The sequence below is a fragment of the Danio aesculapii genome, chromosome 4, assembly GCF_903798145.1.
Source record: "Danio aesculapii chromosome 4, fDanAes4.1, whole genome shotgun sequence".
In the NCBI taxonomy this organism is placed as follows: domain Eukaryota; kingdom Metazoa; phylum Chordata; class Actinopteri; order Cypriniformes; family Danionidae; genus Danio; species Danio aesculapii.
The window spans coordinates 52,936,684-52,949,855 of record NC_079438.1 but is presented as its reverse complement, the minus strand read 5'-3'; the positions used below and the strand labels follow the sequence as shown (position 1 = coordinate 52,949,855).

Sequence of the window (13,172 nt, the reverse complement as noted above, 5' to 3'; positions counted from 1 at the left end):
ACACAAACCCGTAGAAAGAAGGGGAACTTCTTGCCATAAAAGCCCACTCTGAAGAACTCCGGCTCCAGCCGCTGTTGGTCCATGATCTTATCATAAAACGAAGCCTCCATCATCTGTGATTTGCATAGGGTTAGCAGACTGGTGGACACATTTCATGCATGTAACTGAGTGATTTCTTGCACAAATATATATTTGCATGACAATTTCTACATTCTCTGCCTTTAAGTGTTATGTAAATGATCTCCGTTATGATTGGCTTGCATGTAAAATAATGCATTATGTCACAAATTGGAGGTTGATATGTAAATGTGTGGGTTTATGTTAATGAAATGATGAAGAGCTGAGGAAAAGCACGTCTTTGGAGAGCTGTAACTCACCCTCATCTTGCTGAGGTTTCTGTAATCATAGTAGGATTCATACTGGTCTGCTAACTCTCTGCACAGGAGGATGCCGTTCTCCCAACACTAAGGAGAGAAGAGTGTTTTAATGCACATGCAATTTTATAAAGTACCAGTAGGAGACACTAGAGTATCATCAATATGTTGAATAAAATAAAAATAATTTAGATACAAAAATATAATATAAATTTATAATATGTAAATGTATAAATATGCTATAATATTGCTTTATATTTACCAATTAAACCTATAAAATAAAATATGATTTTCCTACAAAAAAAAAATTAAATGAATAGGGCTTTATATTCTCCAATTAAATCTAAATGTTTTTAAAGCAAGAATGAAGCACAGATAAGATAAAAAATAATGACTTGAATACAAAAAAATATTAAAATAACTTTATATTTTCCAATTAAACCTATAATAAAGTAAAAAAAAAAAGATTCACCTACCAATAAAATACATTAATATGCCTTTATATTTTCCAATCAAACCAAAAAGATAAAGCAAGTAATAAAATTAAAAAAAATAAAATTAATAAAAAATAATTATTTGAATACAAAAATATACTAATATTGCTTTATATTTTCCAATTAAACCTATAAAATAACATATGATTTGCCTCACAATTTGCCTCCCAAAATATTAATATGGCTTTATTTTATACCATTAAACCAAAATGTTATTTAAATCAAGAAAGAATGAAGCTCAAATAAAATAAAAAATAATGACTCGAATTAAAAAATATACCAATATTGCTTTATATTTTCCAACTAAACCTATAAAATAAAATGTGATTTTCCTACAAAAAAATAATAATAATAGTAACAATAATAACAATAATAATATGGCTTTATATTTTACAATTAAGAAGAAGAATGAAGCACAAATAAAACAAAAAAATAATGATTTGAATAGAATTTGAATTTTCTAATTAAACCATAAACTATAATAAAATTAAATAAAATGACTTACCTACAAAAACATAATATGCCTTTATATTCTCAAATTAAACCAAAATGTTAAAGCAAGTAAGAATGAAGCACAAACAAAAAAGATATTGATTTGAATACACAAATATATTAATATTGCTTTGTATTTTCTAATTAAACATATAAAGCAAAATAAAATAAAGAAAATGAAAATATGATTTGACTACAAAAAATACATTGATATAGCTTTATATTTTCCAAACCAAAATAATATTTAAAGCAAGCAAGCATGAAGCTCTTTTTTCTCTTTAAAAAAACTGTTTTTGTGAGAGAGTTTTGAATTCATTACAATAACAGCTTCTCTGTCCATTTCATGGCAAAACCAAATAAAACTTGAAAACATTTTATAAACAGAACTTTTCTATAATAGTAAAGAAAGTATAACAATAAAAAAGACATTAACAGTAATATATAATACATAAATATATATTTATATTATATATAAATATATATATATATATATATATATATATATATATATATATATATATATATATATATATATATATATATATATATATATATATATATATATATATAATACATAAATAGATAAAAATCTAAAACAGTTTAAGGATTATTTTTGATAAAAATCCAACCATTTTTATAGGATTCACATTTACAAATATTTCATTTAAAGTATCTCAAGATAACATTAAAAATAGGGCATTAAAACATATGTTTAACACTTTGGTTTGTGTTACCATATTGACATTTTGGGGAAACATTTTTAGTCAATGTCCATGAGTGAGTCTTGGGTGTCCTATACGACAACAACCTCATCATGTCTTGAGTTAAAAATAGTTTGATTTTCTTCCCACTTCTGGCTGGATTTCAAAAAGTTTATATTTTTTGACTACTGGTTCTATTCTCCTTTAACATGTTTTTGTAAGTAATTATAAGCATTTGTATTAACTAATTTACTAATGTTGAATATCTACTACATATATTGTGGTTAATAGTGTACTTATGTGACTATGTAATATGCATATGAGCTTTAATATATTAGCTTGCACTTTGATCTGCAATATTAGTGCTTAAAAAAAGATCATATCTATTTTTTTTTTATTTGCCAAACACACATACACTAAGACACGAATCATTTATCAAGCAGAAACGTTTCAGTGATATCGCTTTCTAAATCCAGCATCATGACAGATGACTATCCACAATGACAGCAGGCTACAAACACAGATTATTTACTCTCATCAACAGACAAAGTGATTGAGTCCCTGATTATGTAAATAGCATTTAGTTTTGCAGGGTAACCGCTCGAAATACAATCACCCATTGATAATTTGATAGCGAGCGCAGAGGAGCTGCATGTAGAAAAACTAAATAAATAATGCAGAAAAAAAAAATCAGACCTTTCCGCGATCAAAGTTCTGGATGATGGTGAGATGCAGATACTCCTTTCTCTGCCACTCGCTCTGCATGGGATAACTCAAAAACTCCCTCAAGGGCCTTTCAGACCATTCCAGCAGCTCGTCGTACAGCAGAAGAGTATATGAGGCCTCTGTAGAGACAAAAACGTGATGAAATAACAGTGGAAATCAAGAGTAGAGAGTGATTCATTAATAGCTGATTATTAAAGTAAGATCAGTCGATCAAAAATTTGAAGGGATTTTAGTTGCAGTTTTACACCGTGTTAGTTTATTTATTTATTTATCTACTAATGACAGGTCAGCAACATCGGCTATATTCATGGCAAAACCAATACTCAATATACAGTATACAACAAGCAATCATATTGGTTTATTAATAAATATTCATTTTACAAAAAATAGCAACAACACTGAAAAAGAGTCATAGACAATCTTTTAGTTTGATTAATGATGAATATTTCCACATTCCTATAGAAAACTCCTTTTTAAACATTTCCCCTAAAAATTATTTCTAAAATAATATCATTTAAAAATCACAAATAGGTTTTTCTTCCCCTTTTAATAAATATGAGTGGTTAAGTCTTGAGTGGCCCATTCTACATGTCATATGCACACGCCATGCTAGTAGAACAATGCTTTCCTATATAACCTTACATTTATTTTGTTATTAATCATTTGTTTAGACTTTAGCAGAGTTCGTTGTATCAAGAAAAGGGATTTGTCAAATAATTAAGCTATTAAGATATATTATCATAATTTTCTGTCATTTTAATCAGTGTTTTTTTTATTTTATATCTCACTTCTGTTTTAATATTGTGCTTCAGAATGCAGTATATGTAACTTATAAAATATGTGACCACAAAACTAGCCATAGTGTCGATATTTGGGAAATTAAGATTCATACATCATCTAAAAGCTTGACTAAATAACATAAATAAGATTTGCATCGATGTGTGGGATTGTTAGGATAAGAAAACATTGGACTGAGATGCAACTATCTGAAAATCTGGAATTTGAGGGTTCAAAACACCAAAATACTGAGAAAATCACCTTCAAAGTTATCAAAATTAGGTTCTTAGCGATGCATATTACCAATCAGAAAATGTGTTTTGATATATTTACAGTAGAACACATACAAAATATCTTCATGAAGCATAATTGTTACATAATATTCTAATGATTTTTGGTTTTAAAGAAATATCAATCATTTTGACCCATACAAATGTATTTTAGTGTTACATGATCTTTCAGAAATCATTTTAATTTCCCAACTTGATGGTCAAGAAACAATTGTCATTGTTATCAATGCTAAAAACTCAATATTGGCTTAATATTTCCATGATTTTTCTGGAAGTAACATTTTTTATATAATGCTTCAGAATACAGAAAATGCAACTCATGAAATATGTGACCACTCAAAATCAGTCATAAGTGTCAATATTTGGGAAATTAAGATCCATGCATCATCTGAAAGCTTGACTAAAAAAGTATAAATAGGATTTGCATTGATGTGTGGGATTATGGGATAAATCAAAATTAGATTGAAGTATTGAAACAACGACTATTTGAAAATCTGGATTTTGATGGTTGCAAACATCAAATTACTGTGAAAATCAGTTTTAAATCTGTCAAAATGAAGTTAACTATGCATATTACTGATCAAAAATTTGGTTTTGATATTTTTATAGTAGAAAATGTACAAAATAGCCTTATTGATCATGATCATTACTCAATGTAATACTGATTTTTGGCATAAATCAACAATTTGAACCATAACAAAAATCTATTTTTGGCTATTCCAGTGCAACATAGGTCGTAGATGCTTAAAAAAATGCCTCTTTTTGTATTGTTAGAATAACCTCAAATACAGTCAAGCAGTGATCTGACCATTTTGAAAAATGTGGTTTGTTCTCTAATATTATTTTCTCTGCCTTAGATGCTTCAATGTGTGCTTGATGTCATGCTGGAGTACCTGTGTAATTCTGTGCTTTCAGATGCAGGTCATACAGCTTGTGAATGTAGCGGATGTACATCTCTTCTTTATTCAGCTCCGTTTTATAGAAGTTCTGCAGAAAAGAGACAAAGAGCTGTGGAGAATGCTTCTCAAATGCTTCTCAGCGTCGCTCTGCTTTATATGAATGGATTTAAGACTTGAAGAACATATAAAAGTAAAAAAATATATAAAAAAATCACTCCAGCACTAGGTCATCAACAATACAGCCCTTAATAGGGAAAAGGATGTGATTTGTTGAATTAAAGTGCTAGATAACTTCTCTTTATAATGCTCCAGGTGTTGAATTAAGAGCATTCACTATAAATCAAATCTGAGATGAAACGAAACTCAAAGCTAGACTTACAGGTTCTGAATGAATAATACTTATATAAGGTGATAAAAATATGTATAAAAGATTGTGAATAACATACCAGCAGACTGACTGTACAGCCAATCTTTTTTCCATCCACTTCTCCCAACTTCATACAGTCTCTGCGAAACAGAGCGTCCAATGTGACAGAAGTAGCAGCAAAATTGCATTTTTAAGTGTGTTATTAATTGAAACATTGTTACGAGCCATTTAGTCGCATTTTTATGAGTGTTATTGGATTTTTAATGCATTTTGAGAGGTGTTATTGATCGGGTTTGAGGCTGTTGTGAACCGTTTCATTGCACTTTACATGCGCTTTAATGCGTGTTATTGTTTTCTCATTTTTTGATGAGGGTTATCGATTGAGTTGTGATGGGGTTTCTTTTTTTGTTGTTGTTGCATTTTGACATGCTATGCATTATTGTGTCTTATATGTCTCTTTAGTTGTTATTGTAAATGGTATATTATATGGTGAATTACAAGAATATGTGAAGTGCGTGTTATTTATTTTTCATTGATTAATGAGGCAGTAAAACCAGTGATATTCTAAAACATTAATGCGGTTTAAAATACAATTTCTCCATTTATATTGATTTTAAAATGTCTTTAATTTCTGTGACTAAATGCCGAATTATATGCATCATCACTCAAGACTACCAGAATAACATGAAATCATTTTAACATCCTGACGGACCACCTGTAGAAACACTCTTCTCTCTATATGCGCTGGACACTTAAACATCTTACAAGGGCTCAATAAGGAAAATGATGCTTATGTGTGAATGTACCACAAATCATGTCGCACTAGTTTTCTTCAACTTTAAAATACCTCTTTTGCACATTATCTAGCACAATGTTGTTCTGTCACAAGCAAAAGTACTTGCTTAGTCTGTCTTAGGTTGTGTGTATAGTTAAGTATTTAAAGTTAGAAGTTAGTTTAGTTAAATTACCAGTATGTTGGTTATGTATAGGTTTAAAATATCTCTTATGTCCAATGTTGTGTTCATATTTATTTGTTTTTTATATATATGTAGCACCATGATCCTGCTAGATATGACAGTTCGTTCCCCGTTATGTCCACACATGCAGTGAAATGACAACAAGGCTCAAATGGACTTGATCAAGAAACAATCCTTATCGTTATAAATTAATAAAATCAGTTTTGTGGTTTAATATTTTTTATAGATTGTTCTGCAGTCTTTGAAAAGCACCACGAGTTAAAACAACACAAGTTATTTGAAAAAGAAATATTGGTAACACTTTTAGTTTAATTCACAATTCACGCTCTTAACTACTGGCTTATTTAATGCCGATTAAAATATGATCTCGTTCTGCATCCCTAATGCTAGACAAACTACCTTACTATTAATATGCAGCTAATTAGTAGTTTATTAAGCTAGTAGTGTTAGTTAATGAGTTGTTAATATGGTGAATTGTGACTTAAAGTGTTACCGAAATGTCTTTGCGACACAAACAAAAGTATTTAGTGCTTAATTTGTTCAATATAATGCATCTCTGTTGAATAAGTATACTATTCTCTTTCAAAATAGAAACAACAACAACTGAACAGTTAGTATTTTATATCTTTCCATGATTGTGTTGAGTTTAATGCATCTCTGTTGAAATATTATACTATTTTCCCTATCCAAAAAAAACATCTGAACAGCTAGTATTTTGTCTCTTACCATGATTTAGTTCAATTTGATGTATCTCTGTTGAATAAATAGTATTCTCTCTCAAAAAATGTCTGAACAGCTAGCATTTTGTATTTTACCATGATTTAGTTCAGTTTAATGCATCTGTTGAAAAATATACTTTTCTATCAAATAATAACGTCTGAACAGCAAGTATTGTATATCTTTCCATGACTTAGTTCAATTCAATGCATCTCTGTAGAATAAATATACTATTCTCTCAACAAAAAAAACAACAACGTCTGAAGAGCTAGTATTTTATATCAATTTAATGCCTCTCTATTGACTAGATATACTATTCTCTATTAAAAGAAAAGTATTTTATATATTTCCATGACTTAGTTCAATTTTATGCATCTCTGTTGAATAAATATACCATTCTCTTTCCCTCAAAATAAAAAACAATATCTGAACAGCTAGTATTTTATATATTTCCATGATTTACTTCAATTTAATGCATCTCTGTTCAATAAATATACTAGCATCTCTCAAAAACAATGTCTGAACAGCTAGTATTTCATATATTTCCATGATTTTAGTGCATCTTTGTTGAATAAATACTAAATACACAATTATCTAAAAAAAAATAACGTCTGGACAGCTAATATTGTATATGTTTCTATTATTTTGTTGAATTTAGTGAATCTTTGTTGAATAAATATGCTAGTATCTCTCAAAAAAATAACATCTGAACAGCTATTATTGTATATATTTCCATGATTTTGTTGAATTTATTGAATCTTTGTTAAATAAATACACTATTCTCTCAAAAAATAACATCTGAACAGCTAGTATTGTATATCTTTCAACGATTTTGTTGAATTTAGTGCATCTTTGTTTAAAAAATACACTATTATCTCAAAAAATAACGTCTGAACAGCAAATATTTTATATATATATATCCATGATTTAGTTCAATTTAATGCATCTCTGTTGAATAAATATGCTAGTATCTCTCAAAAAAATAATGTCGAACAGCTAGTATTTTATATCTTTCCAGGATTTTGTTGACTTTAGTGCATCTTTATTCAATAAATACACTATTATCTTAAAAAAAGTATGTCTGAACAGCTAGTATTGTATATCTTTCCATGACTTAGTTCCATTTAATGCATCTCTGTAGAATACATATAATCTACATGTAGAATACATGTATAATCTCTCAACAAAAAAACAACAACGTCTGAACAGCTAATATTATATATATTTCCATAATTTACTTCAATTTAATGCATCTGTTGAACAGATTTATTATTCTCTCTCAAAACAAAGATCATCTAAACAGCTAATATTTTAAATCTTTGTGTAATTTTCTTTAATATAATGCATCTTGAATATAATGCATGTTGAATAAATACACTATTCTCTCTCTCAAAAAAATGTCTGAACAGCTAGTATTTTAAATCATTGCATGCATGGCTCTCAAATTTTAAATTCAGACATAAGTGATGTGTTTTTCTGCTCTGTGTCACACCTGTAGTCCAGCAGTCGCTCCATTAACCGCGTGACGGTGGCGATGAGAGAAATCCCGCTCTCTCTCCATGTTTCTCTCTCGATCTTCTTCAACAGACTGACAGGGAAAACACAAAACAGCAGAAACAACAGTCACACTTCTGTCCATCACATATCACATCATGCCCTGCACACATACAGTACACACACACACACACCTGTCCAGCACAACACACACATCAGTGGTCATCTTACCTAGGATACGGACCAAACAGAGGAATTCTAGTCCAAAGCAGCATTAACAAAATAAAATCATGTTAATAGATTAATGTCAACAGCATCCACTCACACTATGTTAGTGCAGTTAGTAGAAGGAAAGTTGAAAAATAAATAAATAAAGATTGATGCACAGTTCGATTAATAAAATCAGCTGTCATGCAAAAATCGACGAAGGTTGAATAATTATTTAATGAAATATCGTCATTTATTGTATAATTCATACTGTAAAATGTCTAAAAATGGTGCTGTTAAATTATTTTCAGAAAAGATTGACCGTATTTCAATAGGATATACCAATTATTATTACACTACAACATGTACGCTTAATTATAATGACTATCATATATAGCAATATTCAATAATGTGATTAATGTCACAGATGCAATTAACCTGAAATGGGATGATTTCTTTTGGTTGTAAATTTATTTGTATTTTATTGTTTTTTGTATAAATTTTTTAATTAAAATAATGTTGCCTAATTTTTTTTAAAGTCTTTCTATCAAAATTTGAAGCCTTCCAGAGATGGTGTTGGATGATTGTTGACAATGACACGTTGTATTAAATGATACTTCTTTATTTGGCATTGTTGCATTGATATTTGCATAATTTTTTGTTTATTTATTTATTTATTACATATTTATTGCCACATCAGCAACTTATGGCTATTTCATGGCCAAAGGGATACACATTAAAATATTATATGATAAAAACAAATTCATATTATACTAAAAAAGTTACTTAGACAAATATATAAAATATAAATAGATAAAATTCACACAAAAATTTATTCAAAGTTAAATATGGTTTTTCAGTTCCATTTTAGATTAAAAAAAATGTAAAACTCTTCCTGGTGGTACCTTTTTAAAATGTCCATCAAAGTACTCTCCTTATAAACATTTTGTCTCATGGAATTTAAACTTCTACATTCCAACAAAATATGTTTGATGGTAAGAGCAGTCTGGCAGTAATTACATTTAGGTGATTCTTTGTTATTTAATAAATATGAATGTGTCAACCTAGAATGTCCAATTCGACATCTGGTATAGACCGTCTGATCATGCCTGGTCTCAAAATGATAATTTGCTGAATGTCTTTCCATCATTTTTTTGTAATCAAATGTAAACCACAATGCTTCTCCATATCAATTGGGTGTTGTGACCGAATTTCTTTCAATTAGAAGTTCCAAAGAAAGTCAGCACTCAATGATTTATTAAATGAACGGCAGCAGAAAACGAAAACACCTTCGTTTCGCATTTGTATTCACTAATGTTTGGATTAAATTAAATAAAGTTATTATCACTTATTTCTAAAAACACTTTCTATTAAAATATGAAGTCTTTCACACATGGTGTCGGATGTTCTCCACAACGAAGCATAACATGGGTCATTTACAGATCACTGCGACACCTGAAATTAAGAAGATCAAGGTAACACTTTATTTTGATGGTCTATTTGAGTATTAGTAGACTGTCTGCTTAATATCTGTTGATATGTTCCTTCAACAGACATTTAACTGACTATAAGAAACTTTGCAAGTACATGTCAACTTACACTAACCCTAACCTAACAGTTTACTTATAATCTAATGAGAATTAGTTGGCATGTAGATGCAAAGTAACTTTAATTCAACAAACGGACCATCAAAATAAAGTGTGACCAAGATCAAGCCTAAATCAATGTAACTCATCTAATCAAGCATGTATATTTAAAGTTTTCCAAAAATTTAACTCACATGCTGTTGAAAAGCTCTCTGTAGGTCTCGTCTCCTTTGCCCTCTGACATCAGGCTGTCCAGCTTGTCTATGAGTTTAGCTTCAACCTGTGAATTAATAAGGAAAAATGTGAGTTTTTGTGCAGTCAGAGGTGACTTATGTCCTGCAGGTGTCCAGAAGGGGGTGCTGTGTGACCTGTTTGAAGTTTCCACTCCGCCGCTGCTCCCAGTCCATCATATCATGGAAAATGGGGATCATTACGTTCCTCAGGTCCGGCTGAGGTACAAGCGTCACCTCCAGAAATGGGCCGATCATCGCTGGGATGAAGTTCAGCTTGTGCTCTCCTGCAGCAGGAGAAATGGATGTGATGATCACTCATACGAATAAGATGTGAGATTGGTGAATATTTTGAGATGTAGGGTAATGACTTGCCTAAATTTTGCCACATGCTGAAGATCTCACATCCCATCATTACACGCATGTCTCCATACCTGCACACAAACAAAGCAGATATTGGAAAAAGTAACAAAAAAAGGTGCAAAATACCATTAAAACACTGTACCAGATTAAGGATCAAAATATAATTGATTAATTTTAATTTGATAATTGATTAACAATTAATTACTATATGCGATTTCTGAAGCTACTTTTAAAATATTTTTGTAGTGTAATAATTTGGTAGTTAATAATATATTAATTGTCAAGGAAATAAATTTAACTTCAGTTACTTTAACATGACAAAGTCAAATCTATTAATTGGATTATTCAAAAGAAGCTATTGTATTACATTTTATTTAAATTATAATTTATTATTTTTTCAGATTATATTATACAACTTTATTATAAAGCATTTAAAAGATGAACTAATAAAAATGACACACATACACACACGCACACACGCACACACGCACACACACACACACACACACACACAGTGCACAAAGAAATTACAAAACGCAAAAAAGAGAAAAGGTGACAAATACTGTTAAACACAATATAAATAATATAAACAATATGAGCAAAATATAAATGAGATATTTGCAGACTTTTTATTGAAGTTGTCTTCAAATAAAGTTTGGTACTACATTAACTTATTTTTTGAGGATATAAAATTAACATTTGCATGAATGAATGAATAAATAAATAAATAAATAAATAAATAAATAAATAAATAAATAAATAAATAAATAAATAAATAAATAAATAAAATGTATGTCAAGGAAATTGTTTTAATTTAAGTTTACTTTAACATGACACAGTAAAATATCTTAAACAGAATATTTAATAGAAAATATTTTATTAAATTTAATTAGAATCATGTAATATTTAATACAAAGATATGTATTATATTACACTATATAATTGTATTATATATCTTTTTTTAATAAATGAAATAAATGAAATGAAAGTGAAAACAGGAAAAAACCTTTTCAATATTTTAAATAAAAAACAATACACAGTGCCACAATGATAATAACATAACGCTGATTATTACAGTACAAATAAAACAACAATATAAATATTTTTTATATATATCAGTTATCCAAGTAATATAAAATATAAATTAAATATATATTAAATGTGTTTTATATAACTTGAATAGATACTTTGGCGATGGTCCATTTGAGTATTAGTAGACTGTCTGCTTAATATCTGTTAATACTGCTCCTTCAACAGACACTTAACTGACAATAATAAACTTTGCAAGTACATTTCAACTTACACTAACCCTAACCTAACAGTCTACTTATAATCTAATGAGAATTAGTTGGCATGTAGATGCAATGTAACTTAAATTCAGCAAACGGACCATCAAAATAAAGTGACCAATACTATATTTTAGATATATTTAAAATATATGAATTACCGAAGCTATATAAAATATAAACTTACAGAAAGAGCTTAACTAAACCAAAAGTGTGTCCGTTAATTAAAAAACGGCAAATAAAGAAAATAAATATACAAATTAATATAAAAAACAGGATTCTGGCCCTCACTTTTCTAGGATTTTCTTCTTCTTGGAGGCAGAGAAAGTCTCGAGCTGAAGGCAGGCCTGGTTGATGAATATTACAGACAGACAGAAGTAGGAATCCCAAACCTACAGGAGAATAAAGAAAATCTTTTTATAGAGGCATAAATAAAACAAAAGACCAACCATTTCTAGACTAAGAACAAACCTTATAGTCAAACTTCTCACTGAGGAAGTTTTTTCTTAAAGCGTCCGACAAGTAGAGCACAGTGGTGATGATGATGCTGAAAAAATAAATTAACCAGATCACATTTCAGATCCGCATGCTAAAATCTCACACACTAGAAACAAGTTCAATAAAATAAAAAAGTGAAATAATGCTTCTGACTTGTTGGTGACGAGCCTCATGACAGTCCAGTCTTTAGGGAACATCTCTGGCCGGATCAGAATCCGAAACACAGTGAAGATGTGCAGGAGAAAGTCCTGACCGAGAGACAGCTTTATGAGTGTTTGTGTATGCGTGTGATGTGACATCAGTGAGATAAAGTGTGTTGCAGACTCTCACCCGCAGGTCTTCTTTACTGGTGAATCTCTGCAGGAGCTGCTGATAGTGTTTATCCTTCATGTGCCTCAACAGAGCCAAAAGACAAGACACAAACTCCCCCTGAAACACCCAAACACACATATTCAACACATCAGAAACATACAGTGACAGAAAAAATAATGATAATAAGGTAACATTAGTTTAGGTATCAATTCTCATTATTAACTACACTGAAAAAAGTGTTGCATGCAAAACTGTTGCAAACAATTTATTTGTGTTGAATTTAAACAAATAAATTAAATTTAATAATGTTCAACTTATTTTATTTGTTTAAATTCAGCCCAAATAAATTGTTTACAACCACTCAACGTAAAAAAATTGAGTA

General features: G+C 29.5%; 1 protein-coding gene across 4 annotated transcripts in view; it reads right to left on the bottom strand.

The window, feature by feature from the left end:
* dock4b (dedicator of cytokinesis 4b) overlaps positions 1-13,172 on the bottom strand; it is a 173,987-nt gene that overhangs the window by 46,634 nt on the left and 114,181 nt on the right. For 2 of the 4 annotated variants that reach the window (XM_056456057.1, XM_056456060.1), the window contains exons 26-39: positions 12,809-12,907; positions 12,632-12,726; positions 12,452-12,527; positions 12,272-12,372; positions 10,707-10,765; positions 10,470-10,618; positions 10,296-10,381; positions 8,540-8,566; positions 8,307-8,402; positions 5,200-5,260; positions 4,748-4,841; positions 2,758-2,906; positions 378-464; positions 9-113 (exon numbers count right to left, since the gene is read on the bottom strand). In XM_056456057.1, the coding sequence (XP_056312032.1) occupies positions 9-113; positions 378-464; positions 2,758-2,906; positions 4,748-4,841; positions 5,200-5,260; positions 8,307-8,402; positions 8,540-8,566; positions 10,296-10,381; positions 10,470-10,618; positions 10,707-10,765; positions 12,272-12,372; positions 12,452-12,527; positions 12,632-12,726; positions 12,809-12,907 (1,284 nt within the window). The remainder of the gene's footprint in view (positions 1-8; positions 114-377; positions 465-2,757; positions 2,907-4,747; positions 4,842-5,199; positions 5,261-8,306; positions 8,403-8,539; positions 8,567-10,295; positions 10,382-10,469; positions 10,619-10,706; positions 10,766-12,271; positions 12,373-12,451; positions 12,528-12,631; positions 12,727-12,808; positions 12,908-13,172) is intronic. The other 2 variants (XM_056456058.1, XM_056456059.1) reach the window with 1 other exon arrangement.